This window comes from Micromys minutus, assembly GCF_963924665.1.
Source record: "Micromys minutus genome assembly, chromosome: 8".
NCBI lineage: Eukaryota > Metazoa > Chordata > Mammalia > Rodentia > Muridae > Micromys > Micromys minutus.
In genome coordinates, this window is record NC_137977.1 from 30,081,154 (window position 1) to 30,100,330 (window position 19,177).

A 19,177-nucleotide genomic window follows, 5' to 3' on the forward strand; every position below is an offset into this window, starting at 1 on the left:
TCTGAATTGAAGAAGCAAAACAAAGTGTATTTTTTCATGGTTTAAAAACCTCAGTTTTAACAGCAGTTTAGCTGAAATGACACAAGCCAAACAGGATCCGACAGTGCTAATCTAAATCCTCAACTGGGACAAAAGTTAGACGGCATTTAAAACAAGATGGTGAAGTGGCTAGCCTTGTTTTGTAGAATGGTTATCATATAGTCTGTGCATTTCTTTTATGGAAACCTCACTGTCCTAACAGTGTGAAACAGGAGCTTTCAGTTTTCTCAAACTAGTTCAGTAGGATGCAAAGAGATGAGTACTTGGCTAAGAAAAAGTAGTTAAATGTACTCTTATTGTGCTAACCCCCCCACCCCCAGATCTCTTGATGTGTGTGTGTGTGGTGTGTTTTGACAATGAGAAACAATGTCACATTACAACTCTCCATTACTAATGGTACAATCTTTTGGCCATTCCTAACATCATATGCAAGAAAGCATTTATTGAGATAGCATCCATGAAGAAGCAAAACACACACTTCCAATTTTTCTCAATACTGCTGTAGTTGTAGATATGGACAATCTATCAAGATATTTAAACTTTCATAGTCTAAATATTAGAGCATTCATTCTGAAGACGATGATGAACAGCTGATAAAGAGTCACATATTTACCCTATGATCTAGAGCAATTTCCTTGATATTCTGGATATTAAACAGAAAGAAAGACTCCCCCCACCCCCCAATCAAAGTGTTGGAGATGGCTCGAGTGGCTGCCACTCTCAGAAAGTTCAGTATGGGTTTTATGCAATTCAACTAGCAGCAGGGAAACATATGGCATATTATTAACATTCATAATAATTTAGACATAGTTCTCCGATATGAAAGTTTATCCACCAGGTTTTTGATAGGGAAAGCATAAGGAGTGAAGGAAGGCATGTATGGAGCAGACTAAGTATGCATTTTCTCAAGTGGGCCCCAAAATAGTACATGAAGTATAATTAAAGAGGTGAAGAAGCTGTTTGTGTACTCCCATCAGGAGTGAGTTAGTCGGATGGCTGGTGTAGTGGAAGTACCCTGTTCAACAACAACTACACAATGAACCTGCTAATTGCTGGGATCTGGGACTTACCTTAGTTGCACAAAGAATCCATTAGGGCAGTTCTGACTTTTTAAATCTTTGCATGAGGACACATCATTTGACAGTCCTTGAAAAAAAGATCGACTTTCTTTGTTGCTTTCTGTTCTTGCCAGTCCATGGTTGCATGGTTGGCTCTCCTGTGATGATGACAGGGTTTTGATTGATGGCAGGGTTTTGATTGATGGCATGTTATGCAATGAGGAGAGCATAAGAGGTGCTTAACATTGAAATGGCACACTCTCTGTCTTGCTTAGTAGGATGAGTCAACCTTCCTATAGATGCTTCAATCTTGGGGTTTTTGAATCTCACAATTTATTGCTAATAATGTCCTAGGTAGCTTGATGGGGAAGCTTCAGTAATGCTATGCTGTTTGAATCAAACTCAGGAACTATGTCGTTATACAGGGAAGTCAAATATGACAGCATTTATAACAGTTACAAAGCACTTTGTGCTACCTTAAGCACCTCTTGTTCCAGAATTGCAAACGAAACCTTATGGAAAAAAATCAAAACATTTAACCCCCATTTTGCAGATGAGGAAACTGAGGCACAGAGAGGTTTAGTGACTGGGCCAAACAGTTGGGTGAGCATTAAATACAAGGACAAAAATGTGGGACCCCGGGATTCTGTTTTGTTTTGAAGATTCTTCAGTTGTTCTGGCTCTGAAAACACCAGTGCTAAAACTGAAGGGGAATATACTTGATTCACATATGGAGCTACTTCTGTAGCATTTCATAGTCAGAGTTTCTGGCTCCCTACACACATTCTCTATGCAGGGGACCTCAAACCCCAGAAAGAAAACATTGAATATTTGAAAAATTGAGGTTTCCTTGTTATCTGCAGTCAAGGAGGTGTGAAATCAGCTCTTCAGGAGGATATATTTACTGTCATTGTTGAAACCAGGACTCCATCATACATGACGTAGGAAAAGGATTAGTTGTCTCTCCACCTGTAGTAGAGAGACCCTGCCAGTGTTGTCTATAAAAAAAGCAGAGCTGTCTTGCTGCGGACAGCTGTCTCAGAAAATAACGCTATTGTTCTAAATGACAAGAGTTCGGATTGCTCTGGGTCTAAAAGGACACTCAGTATCCACAGCTCTCTGGCAAACCCCGAATTCAGCCGTTAGCTCATCATGTCTCTGGGCTTTTCACACACGTTGGACAGCGTATTCATCTGCAGGCAATTTTAACTCGGATCTGGAGGGTGCAGAGTTGCTTTCTGGCCCTAGTTCCCTATAGATCTTGATGTTTTAGAGCTAAGTGAGGGAGTTTCTGACTCCTGAGTATAATCTTCACGGTTTTCAGCACAGATGAGATCAGTCCGTCCACGGTGGAGCAATGCAGGTGTGTGATACAAGGAAGCATCGACTTCCAATCCCATTCCATGTAACACTCCCCAGAGTCCATAGGCTTGTAGGGAAACTGGGATCCACCTCTAATCCCCAACTCCACCTTTTGGAGAAACACAATGGAGAGTATTTTTCTTCCCTCCTCATCATAGATGTCTCTGTTCCTGAGTTTAAAACAATCATAAAGACAGAAAAGCAAATCCCTGTAGTAAGAAACCAGACTTTTCAAATGAAACATTTTATTGTAAATAGTTCCTCATAGGTATTAATCCTCGTGCTTCATTACCCGCCCACCCTTGGGTTTTTTTTTTTTTTTTTTCACTTTTGTTTGTTCTGTTTTTTTAAATGATGTTTATTTTCAGGAATAGTGTTTCCATGGGGTGTGGTGTTACATTAAAATGACCCCCCCTGCACAGCAGGAGTTGAATGTTTCATTGTAACTTTGGTTCCATGCCCAAGACACATCTTCTCTTGATCTGCTGAAACTGGTTCCACTGCTGAACTTTTCCTTCCCACAATACATGTTTATAGTTCTCTTCTTCTGGTTTGACATACACACGTTTCATTAAATGCAGCATATAATGTAGATTTTTCAACAGGGTCATTATAAACTGTCAAGTAAGAAACCTTGAGTAATGGCTTTAAAGCACATAGTCTTGGCTACAGAGTAATTCTTAGATTTGATTTTCCTTACATCGGTGTAAACAATTTTGCCATCTTTGAAGATTTAAAAGCATTTGCCTTCTTGGGGTATGATCCAAGTTCTTGATTTTTCTATAAAATAGAGGAAAAGAATTTATCAGCCATTGTTCGTACTGACAGCTAATCAGAAAAAGAAAAGGAAGGAAAACTCTTATACAAGACAGGTTTTGTTTAGTCTCTAGTATCAAAACCAAACCAAAACCCTAAATAAATTCAGAGAAAAGATAAAAACATTTTTATTCTTGTGTATGTTTTTTGAGCTGAGTGCTTTTTAGAAGTTATATAATATCTCTAGGCTTAGTTACTTTAAGAGAAAAAGAAAAATTATTTACTCTACATTTTATTGAAATAAGATGCATATAAAGAAATCAAGAGCTTTCACAGAAAGTGCCCTAATATGTTAGCTATTATCATTATTACAAGATATTATTTAAAAAGCTATTTTACCTACAACTTTTTATAGTCACACTTTCTGTCCTACAGTTGTAGCTGCTGGAGTGTTTTCTCACCCAGAACAGCCCGAGGATTCTGCAGGAAGACTTCATTGTTGACTTTGAAATGTCACTGAAACTGAGCTGTGGCTATGTTTTTTTTTTTTTTTTTTTCAGTTCCTAAGCATGCACTGCTGTCTGTATTTCTACTTGAATGTAACTCCCCTTTATAATGTTCTGTCTTCCAGTGAAAGCCAGAGAAGTCACAAGAGGACAGACTGCTGTGCTTTACTGAATGACATGGGTGGAGAAAAACCTTTCCTTGGTTTTAGAATCAAGTTTTAGTATTGCGTTCCTTTGTTTGTAGTATCAAGTTATTCAGCTTCTCTAAGCAGCACTTTTTCCCCATCTAAATAAAAAAAAAATGAAGATATTGTTTCTGTAGAAAGACTATGCTATTGCCCTAGAAATGTTGACAAGATCTAAATTGAGAGAAAAAGAGGTATTTCATATCATCTTGATCATATTTTCAAATCACCACATAGAGGCATATTAAGCAGAAAAACCTTCCTGCTGTAAGTAAAGTTAGACATGTTTATAAAGTAGTTTTATGGGGAAAGTTTGGTCTAATGTCTTGGTTAGACGGACGCAGATGGATATTCACAGAGTAGACTACAGGAAGTTGTACAATGAATGAGGGGGTGAGATTATGATGGGAGGGGAAGGGTGCAGAACACAAGTGGATGAGTAAAAGTACTACTTGCTGCATAAACTTGATGAGCTGAGTTAGGATCCCAGAAAACCCATCAAAACAAATAAGCAAGCAAACAAGCAAGCAAGCAAACAAACAGAAAAGCCACTGAATGTTGTGGCTCCTATGGGTAACCCCAGCACTCTTATTACGACATGGGAGATAGAATCTCACAGACCATCTAGTGTGAAGTGTATAGAACAGCAGCAGCAGCAGCAGCAGCAGTAGCAGCAGCAGCAGCAGCAGCAGCAGCAGCAGCAGCAGCAGGAGGAAGTGGGGTGGTGGGAAGGAATGCACACACAAGAATGGATAGCTACATAGGCAAATTAAAGAGAATACCCTGGGAGGAGGTGGTGTTGCCAAGAGGCATAAAGAGATTGGTGATGTGTACACAGGAGGAGATCTGCCTTCTGTATACATAATTCTTTCTCTTCCCTTATTTTTTAGAGGAAAGAATTGGAGTGGGAGGACAGACTGGGAGAGCAGAAGGTTCAATATTTTTGTTTATGTGTCAACAAAAATTGACCTCAGCAGGAGGCTGCAGGCTGTAGCGCCACTGATGGGAACCAGAACAAGAAGAACCCTGGAAAAGGCTGGTTCTCAGACAGGCTGAGACTAAACTACCATAGAGTAGCCTATCACTCCTACCTATCACAATTAGCCAGATAGCACATGTAGTTGTAGCTAAAAACACATGCTAGTCTTAAAACCAGTTAGTCCATAAGTAATTTCCTAGGCTTTTACAGTTCTACAAATTAAGGGGTATCTTTAAAGGACATAGTTAGCACTATTATAAGGCCAACTGTGTTGAAACTAAATGACTCTGTTATCCAGAATCACAATATGGGTCACAGGGATTCTTATGAGCCAGTACTTAAAAGTGCTGAGCACTCCTTCCTTCATCAAACACACTAGTTGCAGCTACCATTCAAAAACCCTACATGCCACGAGACTTTGAACCAAGAGCATGTCACATCTGACTTGTGATTTATTATCTTTAAGCAATGGTTTTAGTGATTCTTTAAGAAATTCACATCATATATTTTGACAACATTCACTTTCATCCTTAAACTACTATTCCTACCTCAACAACTTTCATTTTCATTTTTTTTCCCACTGAATCCAGTTTGTTCTGCTCTTGGATAGTGGCTTTTAAGTGGAGCATGGTTGACCTATCCTGGACCACACCCTCAAAGAAAACTGCCTCTCTTCTAGCAGCTAGCATCTGCCAAAGACTGTAGCATCCTAAAGGCGCCACCATTTAACCAGTCACACCATTTGGAGACCGAGGGGCAACTCTCACACTTTTACATTTCTTCAGAACTGAAAAGCAATTTATCACACAATGGAGAGCCATCTTTATCTCTTTTCTACCGAAAAAAATGGCATTGAGGGTTGTTAAGTAATTGATACCTGGGAGTTTGAGCATGGAATATATAATACTGAATGAAGCCTAATAGAAGCCAGAGGGTAGAGGCTTCCTTGACCTTTCTACTGACAAAGGAGGTGATATTGTCATGGGCTGGATGATTTCTCCGTAAAATGTCTGAGGGAATGAAGGAGGTTCTTTTTGCCCTTCTGCTTCCTCTCTTGTATGGGGACATACTGTCTCTTACAGAACACACAAGGTATGTGTTGTCTTTGAAGCAGAAACCAAAACTTCATCAGATCATGCGCATGCCTAAATGAAGACTTTAATTCTCCCTGCTGTGGAAAATATCTCATTAATATTTATAGATCACCCAGTCTGGGGCAGTTTTTTGTTTGTTTTAAATGGGATGCAGATCCAAAAAATAATATGGTGTAACAAAATAATAGCATTGATTTTACAGGGTTGTTATTAGTATTAAAACATGGCTTTCAATTACCCTCACACCCCTTTTTGCCTGGAGCTAGAGACTGAAATCAGGGTTATGTATATGCAATGGTGATGCATTTTTAAAAACTATCAGGGATCACTTACAGTATTACTCAAAAACATGCATGAATATGAATCCTATTGTTTTAAACAGTACATATTTTCATATGTAAGTTAACGTTAATGAACAGAATAAATATTAAGTCAGTATATATAAAACTATCTGTCATGTGCTTTTCCTACCTATGAACAATCTGACCACTTTTCTCTAATCTTCTATCTTTATGGAGATGCTTTGCAGACTCAGATAAAATCATTCAGTTTTTAGTTCTATTGTATTTCCATAAATTAGTTAAGATATTATTATCTTTTGAAAATAAATAATTTTTTTTTTGTTTGGATTTAGGCTATAATCTGCTTGGAAATAGTGAAACTTACACTTTCATTATCTGTGTTAGAACGTCAATACATGCAATAACTAACATTAAACATAGGAATAGCTAAAAATGAAGATTACTTAATTATTTTTCAGGTAATTTGATAAATATTTTTCATGTGTGACATCACTTAATTCTCTCAACACATCACCATAATGAAGGAAAATATTTAAAGACTCGTGTAAATTAAATACACTGTCTGCTGTTACACTCAGGTTCAGTGGCAGAATTCACACTTACAACTGACTTCTGTGGTTCTCTGCTGTGATTATAAACCACTCTCCCTCCCCTGTATCCATTTTATACTGACCAGATTAATTGTCCCATTCCTCTGCTATTGTACTTCCACACTAGTCTTTCGTTTTAGAGAGAATAACAAAGTATCAGTTGTGTGCCTTTTGGAAGCACATATCCAATCTTGAACATTCCCGAGAGACTTCCAAAAACTTAGTAACGGTGGGGAAGGCATGCTGGGTCTTCCCCAGCTCCCTGACACTCAAGAGAGCAGAAGATACTGTGCCCTTCATGAATGAATGTGCACTTCCTTCAGGATGAAATGAAGATGCCCTGCTTTTGCTGGTTAAACTGCCTGTGGAGTGAAGAAAGTGAGTGTAGACCATAGTCCCGCAAGCACAGTGTTAGCAGACAGGCACCGGATGCTGCCTTTCTGATGGTAAAACAGGAATAAAGGTGTTGCTTATGCCAGAGTGTGGTTGTTGAGGATTGAAAGTTCTTGTTGCTGGGACTAACTCCCAGGGCTCGGCAGTGTGAGTGCTAGTGATACTGGAGGTCCCTCCTTTCCACCTGGTACTTGTCACTTTGCCTTTTCTAAGTTGCTATGTAGCACTGGCTCTTTATTTATGGCATCTACTCCGCTTATTTTGAAGAGGAACTGTTTGCCAACACTGTGGCCCCGTTAGTGACTTACCACAGACTTCTTCCTTTACCCCCATGTTCTCCTTCCTTTACGGGTTGATAATCAAAGGATGTAAACTTTTTGAGCCTTTTTCTTTTATTCTTCTAAGCTCAGATCATGCTAAAGCTTTCTTACTAGTTTGTTTCCCAGGGAGGCAATGAGGTTAACAACATGCATGAGGAGGGAAAGTGTGTCTCTTCTATATTTTTCTGCTTGCTAAAAAACAAAACAAAACAAAACAAAACAAAACAAAAAAAAAAAAAAAAAAAAAAAAAACCCAAAAAAACTAATATGAAGCCTGGACAGGAACTCTGGATCTCTGGATAATGCAACTCCATGACATAATCAGTGTCAAAAGTGGTCCATAGAAAGTATATTTAGAATAGCATGGGAACCCCCTTTGTGAACAGTAGTACTGAGATTGAGATTTGCAGTTTCTTTTGCTGACTGGGCACCAGAACCATCTGGTCGGCTCTGAAATGCAGACCAACGTCTGCTCTCTTTCACTCCCACCTCCATCAACTCTATCAGCTCAAGTGGTCTCACTCAGGAAGTGCACGATAGGGTTTCTGTAGCTGCTATTTTCAGCAGTGAGAACCATGAGCTAGAATTGCTGATGCATGTGCTCATTTTGGGCTTGGTAATGGCCATCATAAGATGTCATTTCCCCCGGCCCCCGCCCCTTGAATTGATGTGTTGGAAAGTATCTTGCTTCAAAACAAGATTCAAGTTCACTTAATATCCTGTTTTCCAGACATCTGACGTGGACAGAGCTGCAGTAGGGGAAATGGCTGGCTTATCTGAGTCTTGGAATCAGCACTTTAAGGCCGGAGACATACTAAAGAGACGGTGCTATTTTCTCAGTTGGGGGATAGAGACACAACACCTCCTGTGTGACGGACAGTCACCATGAGAACACTAAGGTTCATAGACACTGCAGTTTCTCAGGGTGGTAAAATTAAAGCGAACAAGTCCATTTTACAACATATGACCTTGAATTTTAAAAACAGCCAACCTGGATTGGACCCATTTTCCATTTTATGACTGACCAAACTATTTAGTGTTGGGGAAAAAACAAAAACATGCTGCAATAACAATATGTAACATCATCCTTCTGGACCACCTTCTAGAGCCGTCTTTGAGATACATGGAATCTTACCTTTAAGAGGCACCTTGACATCAAGGCCATAGAATGAAGGCAAGAGAGAAGAACAAGAATAGAAACAGAAACTGCAGAAGAAAAAAAGGAGATTATGTAAATCTGAACTTTCCTCAGTCACGCCCGCAGTATAAAAACTCAGCTGTTCCATATTACTTCATTTTAAAACATTCCACCATTCACCTGTTTGCCAGAGCCATGCCTCTAAGGCAGATGCATACACATTAGAGTCATTGGCAAGGGAGTCTCACAGGCAATTGCTCTTGGCATTTGGCTCCACATTTTATAGATGATAAAAAGTAAGCACAGAGTGGTAAGCCAGTAGTCTAACTTCATACACTCTTGGGGTACACTGAGAGCCAGAGCCCAGATATTGTGAGTTGTACTTTATTGTATACATTATCTCTTTTTTCAGGAATGGATGGGTACTTCAAAAATGTAACAAGAGATCTATGCTTATTAAGCTCTTATTAATGTGACAGATTTTAAGACCAAGACCCATCAGGAAGAATATTAAGGAATTGTGTAATGGGTCACAATGAGTGAAACACACTTGAGAAGATGGGACACTGTTAGGAATTAAACAGGATTAAAAAGTATAAATTGGGATATCCTGTACAAATTAGAATGTATGTTCCTCCTACTGGTATGGAAGGTAATACCACATCAGTGGGTATTATAGATAATGAAGGAGGGATATTCCAGCTGTCCTCATTTTGGAATAGACCTCTTCATATGTGACTTATAAATAGTCTAATTTGATATCTTTACCAAAATCCTTCATTAGAGAACAGAAAATCAGATGAAGAGACTCATGCATATGAAGTTCTGGAGTAAAATCAACTATGTATTAATTTTGAATTCTCACAGGCCAGGTGTACATTCAAATGTGGGTTCCTTTGGTAGACTTTACGTCCATTAAGCCACTTTAGGAATGTTCTATGAAGACAGCATGTTGGAGAGGATCCTGAATGGTTATTTGCATAATTCTGTCATTGCCAACCCTTATAATATTTTGCAACATTATTGCAATTGTTATAAAAATAATATGCTGAAATCTATGATTGATGACTTTTTATTTAATTTTCTTATTTGCTTATATTATCTATTTATAAACATATGTTAATATTTTATATTTATACGTTGATGATTTGTTCTAGTAAATGAAACTTTGTCTCTTTAAAAAGTATTTTCTTTATGGTTTCTGTTTGGTTTTTGTTTTGGGTTTTTTTTTTTTTCTTTTTTCTTTTTGTCTAACTGCCCTGGCTGTCCTGAAACTCACTTTATAGAGGAGGCTGGCCTTGAACTCACAGAGATTTTCCTGACTCTACCTCATGAGTGCTGAGATTAAAGGCCCAAGCCTGGATTTTGAAAAGTATTCTTTGAAAATACACACATAACAAGAAGACTAGAGAATGAGGGAGAATGGGAGGCTTCCCACCACTCCTTGAAGGAGAAGTTTGAGCTGAGCATGAAGCAATGACACAGTCTGTCACAACATTCTTAGTTCCTACAGTGAAATGGGACCTATAGTTGGTCACACCAGCCTCTCACCTTAATTTTCCATAGACTGGTTATATAACCTTGGGCAAGATGTTTACTTTCTTTGATGCATTGCTTACTACATAAATAAAAGAGGCCAAAATGTCTGCTGTGTCTCCCTCATGGGATAATTATATGACGAAATAGAAGTAACAAAGGAGGAAGTGCACTGCACATGTGAACTACTGTACGAAGTTGAGGATGTGTTGCTTGGTTTGTTGATAACTTCTGATTCTCACCAACTGTATACATGGGAATGAGCCACCCAAGGCCAGCAGGGAGACTGTGTGTAATCTACATAGGCTTTCAATGGTTCCAAGGGGAATAGGGAAGAATTTGCTGTCACAAAGAACTCTTAACTATTTTAGGATACAGGGCAAGAGGGAGTGAGACCAATGAAGCTGAACACCCAGCGTGAACTTCATCTCCCATTCTACCCCCTTTCAAGAGTCAGCTGCCTTGGCATTTAAATAGCTCAGTTCACTACTTTAAGACAATATTCAGCACCAATTGCTGCATTACTTTATTTTCATAAACGTCTAGGAAGTTTGAATCTATAAATATAGAAGTGGCTGTGCCACATTCTTATTAAATTCTGAAAGCTTTAACTAATTTTAATTTATTTAAGATTAATTTAATTAAGATTAAATCATCTTAATTTCTTTTCTCCCCAAATTTCCACAGCATCTATTTAGAAAGCAGCTGAAGTGGCAACCCTAGTATTTTAATTCCAGGGGTTAGGGTAGTTACTTCAAGCCAGGGAGATAGGTACGTGGGAGAGAGCCTCTCTACCCTTTCTGTATTCCCAGCAGAATGCTCCTGGCCTGTCAGACAGGACAGGCATTTGTGCAAGGCAGACATTTCTCTCCCATCAACACAATCTTTCCAAGTTCTCTCTTTAGAGAATGACTATTTATTTTGTCCAAGCATAAACTTTCTTGGAAGAAATTTCTCTTTTTAACTACTGAGAAAAATGGCAGGCACACTTATTGCTGTCAGTATAGGTTTCTGAAGTAATTGTTGAAGCCTAGGAATCAAAGGGACTTTTATACATAATGGGAATTTTTAAAGGTACTAATATATCTTTGCAAGATAAAGTAAATTAGAGTAAGTTTTAAAAGTGCTGGAAATTAAGACAAAGAAGGTAGAGAGAAGAGAATCAAAACCACACATAGCAAAATTCCAAAGGCTGCTGATGGGACAACCTTGCCCAAAATCCTGGTGTTTGACTATGGGTGGGCACTGCTCTCTGTGTACCTACAGCTGCCTGTTCCAGACACAGTAACTAGAAGAAAGGGAAAGTACCGAGGCAGGATCAACACCACGTTAAGATTAAATAAAGGGGATACAGAGTTTAGTGAATACCTTTTCTTCTAAGTCTTTTATCTGCCGCTTCTGTATGTCTGTTTTATCTTCTAGGTCACGGATTCTCTAAATAAAATGAAGAAAAAGCTAGATGTTAGGTTGTAGGGAAACTTGTTTACCAAACAAAACATACCACTTTATACAAAAACATTTGTATTAGGTCTCAGTGAATGGAAATAGCAGAAACATCCTTTTCCTTGTCTATGGGGTTTCTGCAGGTTACAAAGCTGACCCAGACTTGGGGTGGGAATGTATTATCACAGACAGATAAGACTTTTAAACAGAGTATTTTCTCATTGTTTTGGTTTAGATCTTACATGACTTCCGGACGAACACATCCTACAGGCGTGGTTACCAGCCCATGTGGTAAGGAAAGCCAGAGACACTTTACAAGGTAGGGTTTTGTAGAAGTCAGTCAGGTCACGGGGTGGTGGTGGTGGAGGGGGGCGTTCCCTAATAAGGGTATTGGGACCTTGACCACTTTCTCCTCTTTACTTTTTAGCTGCCGCAGGGTGAGCCACTTTGTTCCAGCTAATGCTACTTTCATGATGAGGCACCAGTGCACAAAACAAGGAGCTATGACCATAGACAGGGACTTCTGCAAGTGCAAGCATGAATGAGCTTATCTCTGATTGAATTGATTTTCTTAGGAATCTTGTCACAGTAACAGGCTACTAACAGCCTTTCTTACCCCAAACAGAGGCCTAGCTCAGGTGACAGGTGTGTATTCCACCACACTGCCACTGGACTTGGCCGGATTGCTTTTGGCCCAGGAGATTGTGAACTTAAGATAGATGTGAAATGTTGCATCCTTATAAAGAGAGCAGTATCCCAAACTAGTGAGCATGAGATGACTACTTTTGCCAATCCTTTGAATTGATATTCTTGTTGCTTATTTGTACAGCAAAAAATAGCTAAAGATAACTGTGCAACAGGAAACAACCTGTTGATCTTTCTTGTCTCCCCTGCCACAAGCTTCCTTGGAGTTAGAATTTCCATAGACAACATGATTAGTCAATTCACAAGCGCCAAGAGAGAGTACACTTTAACCCAACTTTTCAGAAGTAAGCCAATAAGCTGGGGATGAAGCATTAGTAAGAAATAGCACAGGAGCTCATAGAACTACATTCCATGCACTGGAACAATGCAGCTTAGATAGGGCATTATATAGACAACTGTTAGGAGGTAAGATAAGTCTTCACAATTCCTCTTGGCCACCTTCAGGCTTTTGGTACCCATGTGCATTGGGATGCTTAGTAATCTTGTTATTTAACGATCACTGTTTGCAGGGAGCTGTAAACTGGCTCTTCACCTAGAAGTCTCACTAGGATGATTACTTATGTAAAGGGTTTTATAAGGCAATGTGGGAACAAAACCATGTAAGATGGAAGAAAAAGATTTTAACTTGAAAAATCAAGCTTCCTCTCCTAAAAAACAAAATCTCTACTTGAGGTGCTTTTAACCCTCTGCTGGAGGGTGTCATTTGGTAATGTCTTAGAATTCTTCAAATTAGTTGGTATGATTATTTTCTAATGCATAATTGTTTCATATTTTAATATAGTGGGAAATTTATGTACCTGTCACCAGAACTTAATTGTGTAAGTATCTTTTATTGCCATTATTGAGGGTGTGTGCCAATGGCATCTGCTGGGTCTAAGTCAGAGGAGCTGCTCAATATCCTACACTGCAGGAGGCTTCGTTCCACCCCAAAGAGTTAAGAATGAGCTGACAATCTCTTTTAGTAGTGCCAGATTGACAAATCCTACCACTAAAGAAAAGAGGTGAGAAATGTGCTCTTGTTATCATCTTGAGATGTCAATGCTGATGAATAATGAGATTCAGGTGAGCCTGGAATAACAGTGGCACTTACATATGTGATCTGTGTGCTTGTGTGTACTTCAGCACTACTGCATAGGCTCTAATACTATACAACAAAATGATAAATGTGCCACAATTCCTTGGCCTTTATCTGTATACAGACATAAATAACTGATTCAGAAAACTGCATCCATGAGATTCCTGCAGTGCTTGTTCAGCCATCAACTCTGTGCTTTCTGACATGTCTACAACTGTGCCACATGTACTGGAGAAGACAGCTAAGGCATCACCTAATTCTTGCTTTCAAACAAACAAACAAACAAAATCACCTAATGTTCTTCAACTAGGTGGAATGTAAAACTGAGAATAACAAAATTAAGTAGCAAAGGTCTGAAATGTCAAAGATGTAAAATGGTTTCACCAATCTTCAGTTCCTAAGGCTGTGAGTCTATGCATAATACCAACTCATCACATAGTGGATCAATACATTATTTTTATCACATGTAATAGTCTTCTCTTTCCCAGACACTTGTCATCCAACAAAGAGAAATCTGAGACTCCAGAGTCTCAAACTCTTCCTTCTCCCCCCCTCTCCATTTCTCCCATTTCTCTCTCCCTTTCTCTCTTCTTCCCTTCATTCTTCCCTCCCTATCTCCTCCCCCCCTCCCTCTCTCACTATCATGAACATAGTGCATGAGCTCACCATCATTCCTTATTGGGCTGATGAGAGAATATTATTTCTTCCTGCCTTTTCTTTGGTTCATTCTACACCATGTAGGATCAAGTCCTTCCTACACCAACCAATATAGTTAATAGGAATGTGAAATGTAAATTGATCAGAGTGAACGTGGCATAACACCTGACTAGCATGCACAAGACCTGCAGTTGCACTCTTAGTGGCATCAGAGTAAAAAGGGTTAGAAGGATCACAACAGTCCTAAGTCTAAGAGATGACGAAAAGTTAGTTGAGTTGTATTAAAACCAAGGCCCAAATTATTAAAAGGCTCCATGCTGATCTTGACCATTCTTGCTCTCCAGCCTTTCCTCTTTGCCTGACTTGGTTCCTGTCAGCCATGTTGACATCTTCTACAGCTATTGAATGCACACTGGGGTCTTAGTGTTTCTTCTGTTTGCTGAGACATTTTTCTGAAACCTTTCTGTGGCTGGCACCTTGGTTATCATGTATCTTTAGAGATATCATCTGACTATCTGGCCTAATATGCTTAATTCTTCTGTCTTAGTCACATGAACATCAATACACAACATCTAAGTGTCTTCACAGCACTCAGTGGCCCTGGTGGAGATGGTCCATGACATGGTTCATCTGAGCTATGGCTTTGTCTTTTTCCAGCTGTAAGACAGATCAGATGTTTTCAGCAACTGCCATGTCCACAGCATCTGCTACACAGCTGGCTCTCAATACACAACTTTTACTGATTAAAAAATAAGGTTTGAAATATATATTTTTTAAAAAATGTTTCGTCCAATTTGCTTATCTGGTTTAAGCTTCTATAAAAGGTGGACATTTAATTGGGACTGGAAAACAATGAGAATGTTCAAATGCTACTTTTGGTGAAAAATTAAGCAAGCAAAAGCTTGGAAATAGGACATCAAGGGCAAGTGGCACTAGGCTTTGCATGTGGAATAACTCATGATGTGGTCTCAAGTTACATTAGATACCAGCTAATGAAAGACCTTAAAAATCCTACACAATGTCTATTGTGTATTGTGTATTGTATTGGAAAGGGAGACTATAGATGCCTTTGAGCAAGAAATTACTTTGAAGAAAGGTGATAAAAACAAGGACTGACTTATGGAGGAGAGTGGGAAGTACCTAAGATGTGAGTTCCATGATCCCTGGGGACCCAAGTACCCTTGTTAATGCCATTTAACATGTTTCATCATATTTTTATGCTAATTACCATTGTCTTTGTCTACATAAAGGCAGTGTCTATGATGAATTAGGTAGATATTCAGCAAATGGAATCTACCTCTAGAAAATACATTGAAATGTTCAACACGTACATAGATGACAGAGTTAGGTCAGCACAGGAGGCACCTGGAATCCATTGTCATAAAGACAAATCCTAAAAATGCCTGGGTGTCAAAAACAGAACAGCTGAAAAGCACCTGGGGGACAATGTCAGTCAGATGGGCTGCTACCTGAGTTCATGGAGAGATAGAGGAATGACTGAGAAGGCATAAGTGCTGGAGTGTGAGTGAGATTAGATTAAGATCATTTTACTGACCCAAGCCAATGGAGTGAGATGAGCTAAGGACACATTGTTTTTGTTTTGGGACACCCAAGCACAAGTGTCTAATGAATGTCTAGCAACAACCTCTAAAATGTATACATCACAATTACATCATAGCTCTATTCAGAACAACCCAGTTGGTGCCTTCTACAATAACTGATTTATACCTACTAATTAAAAGGGAAGAGGAGAGTAAGAAATAATTGGAAAAGTATACTTAATAAATGCTTCTTAGAGAGAGGGAATTGTCAGGGAACTCTCTCAGCTCAGCCTGAGTCTCTTAAACAGGAATTCTTTGTAGAGAGAGGTGGCATAACTAAAAGGTTAAAAAGAGACTCAAACTGGGATGCCAGAGTTTGATCGTAAGCAAATTTGGATAACCACAAGTTCACATTAAAACAAACACATCTGTACTTACAAGACAAAGCTCCCAACTTGTTAAAATCAATTTGATGCTTTTGCAATGTAAGAGATTTGTGTAGAAGACATTTTTATCCCCCAAATAAAAGTGAGAAACAAATAAACAAACAAACTCATGAAATAACCTATCATCAAAAGTGTCAACAACTTTCCACTGGTCACACTGCATATCCTTGTCATTCTGGGGGCACTCTGAGAGAGCATGCACATGCTTATCATCATTAGGACAAATGCCTTGGGTGCTCTGCTGGTTTGAAAACCACAAAGCTCCTGTCTCCATCTGCACTGGCAGACTTTGGTACTTCACTCTTACTAGTATCATAAAAGAACCACAATTCCTGTTCTACTTGAACTCCAAAGCATGCTTCACACCTGTTAATCCATCAGAGTGTCAGAGCTTTGAATACCTATAGTTCAACCTGGCAATATAGATTCTTGAGTTCTTTTGAATTTGCTCCATGGACAGGACCCTACTGCTGCTCACTGGTAAAGTTCCAACACAAATGATGAATTACAAAAATTTATGGTGGCAAGTTGCTTATAGGTGCCTATTTTTTTGGCTTGCCACTTTAGATTGATCACATAACTCACAAAGGCCGCAAGCTGTGTATGACAGCATTGTACTTTGGTTAGTACCTATCTCTTAGGGTCTGGCATATCTGGACTATAATTTTGCTCTGCCATTTACTATTTTGAATAAATCATTTGAATACCCTGTCCTCAAAAATGGAATAAGAACACTTATGTCATAGAGCTCCCATGAAGATAAGGTGAAATGCCTTTACATTCTTCACAATCTATTTTTATATGTATGGGTGCTTTTTCAGAGTGTATGTCTATATGTCAAGTGCATGCCTGTTGTCTGAGGAAATCAGAGAGGGCTCTAGTTCCTTTGGAACTAGAGTTATAGTCAGTTACTTGCCATCAAGTAAGTGTTGGGAATAGGATCTGAGTCCTCTGTAAAACAGCCACCCTGCTTACCACTGAGCATCTCATCTCCAGCCACAAGTACAGCCTTCAGGTCCTCACTGAACAAATGCCAGGCAGCATGCAACAGTCTCCAGGCTTTGTTGTTATTGCTGTTTGTTCTGAGAATCGCCTGGAGCTCCATTATTGGCAGGGACAGGTGAAGCAGAGCTGGTGCCCTTTTTCCTTACACAGGTGAAGAAACAGGTTCCAATAGATTTGGAGCCTGTGACAAAAATAATTCTAGAAATGATGGTCCCATGCAGGACCTCTGAAATGCCATTTCCCTCAAGACCAAGTTTATTTACCAACCTGCATGATGGTGGGAAACAGTTACTTGTTTCACTCGTCTGTCTGTCCACTGTTTCATTCTTGTATCGAGCACATGTGGCCCTGTCCCACATGCTCAGGGCTGACCTACACAGAGGTGGGCCTTGGTCCTCACCTGGTGGGCTTGTTGTAGAAGTTCCATCCTCTCCTGAAGTATCTGACAGTCGTATTCCCGGCTCTTCCTCAGCATTTGCCGCCGCAACTTTTCTACAGCCGTCCTCAGCTCTTCCTGCTGCTTGTCACTTAACAGTTCACCGAACTTGATCACAGTCTCTTGCTGCAGAGCATTGTACAAAGTAGCTTCTAGTTCCTGGATTCTCTGGCAAATAGAATCAGAGAAGTCTAACTTTGGGACTGAGCATTTAGGTGTGGTGTGGGAAAAGTGTGTGTGTGCGCGCGGGCGGCTGAGACAGAGACTTGGTGCCTTGGTCTCAGGGGATCTCAGAGTTTCTGAGTGTCTCCTGCCTGACTCACTCTTTATGAGATGACACAAATGCCATTCACACAATGCACAGGTTACTTTGTAATAAATTCATTTTTTTCTTGGAATGTTGTGTATATTTATTTTAGGAGGCCCTCTGTTATAAGGACGACACCTCCATACCTTTTTGGCTTTTCAAATGTAGCTGGGAATGGGTTTACTCTCCTTATGACTTGACAACCTTGCTACTGGTTAAAAGCATATGTGACAGTGACCAATGCATTAGAAATAAGTGTAAATAGGAAAAAAGTACTTGAGGTTGGAGATACATTTCAAACATGAAATTCCATCTCATTCACACAATTCTCTGTACTTGAAAATGTTTTATGGTTTTCATGTGTTTTCCTTAAAAAAAATGGAAATTGTGATTTAAAAATAGCCTAGAATTTTGGAGTTGCCCTGGTGTGGGGTGTGTGTGTGTGTGTGTGTGTGTGTGTGTGTGTGTGTATGTGTGTGCACACACATGTGTGTCAGGGCTTGGCATCAATGTCTTCTTCAGTAATTTTCACCATAGTCTTTGAGGTGGGAGGTGTCTCTTATTGACACTGCAGCTCACTAAGTTTGCTCACCTGTTTGGACAGCCAGCCACTTCTATGTTGGCTTCCCTAGCAATGGGATTGTATCAGAGCTGGGAATCAGGTCTTCATTAAATGAAAATCTCCTGAGTATCTGAACCATCTTCTCAGCACCTGGTCCCTATCTTTTTGCTACTATACACTAAGGTTTATAGTTGTTCAAATCAACTCAGTCCTCCCTCTGATTGATTAATTATCTACTATCTCTCCCTCCTTCACCCCCCCTCTGTCCCTCTGTGTGTGTGTGTGTGTGTGTGTGTGTGTGTGTGTGTGTGTGTGTGTCTGGCAGAAGTGAGTTGCAAAGTGCTGATGGGATGCTTTTCTACTGTTCCTGGATGAAATATATATTCCATCTTTAATTAAATATGGTTTTCTGAAGGAGATCTCAGAAGTTTCTTCCTAGAGTCCAGGTTAATTTTGTTTTCTATAGGCAGGAGAGACAAAGATTTTTAAAAGGGAAAGAAGTGGTTAAATGAAAAATTGAGTTTTATTTTTCAGCCCATTACCAATTCTCATTCTCTTCTTTCCCCAATGAGTACAAGAATAACTTACTCATTTGGAGAGTACAAACTAAACTAAACCATCTTTGATGCAAACAGAGATTCAGGGGTTTACTCTTCTCCTCAGAGTTACAAGAACAATATGAAAATCTCTGATAGCAATCTTGGAACTATTTCCATACTTTGCCCTTTGACTTCGGGTTCAT

The 19,177-nt window shown here is 39.4% G+C and overlaps 1 protein-coding gene across 3 annotated transcripts in view; it reads right to left on the reverse strand.

Annotated features, from left to right (window-relative positions):
* Positions 1 to 3,155: 3,155 nt before the first annotated feature.
* Positions 3,156 to 19,177, reverse strand: part of JAKMIP2 (janus kinase and microtubule interacting protein 2) — a gene marked incomplete at both ends in the record, with an annotated part of 55,367 nt that continues 39,345 nt past the window's right edge. For 2 of the 3 annotated variants that reach the window (XM_080920274.1, XM_080920273.1), the window contains 3 exons: positions 8,740 to 8,790; positions 11,627 to 11,692; positions 17,531 to 17,734. In XM_080920274.1, coding sequence (XP_080776400.1) covers positions 8,740 to 8,790; positions 11,627 to 11,692; positions 17,531 to 17,734 — 321 coding nt within the window. Of the gene's footprint in view, positions 3,240 to 8,739; positions 8,791 to 11,626; positions 11,693 to 17,530; positions 17,735 to 19,177 lie in introns of those variants that run through there. The other variant, XM_080920272.1, reaches the window with a different exon arrangement.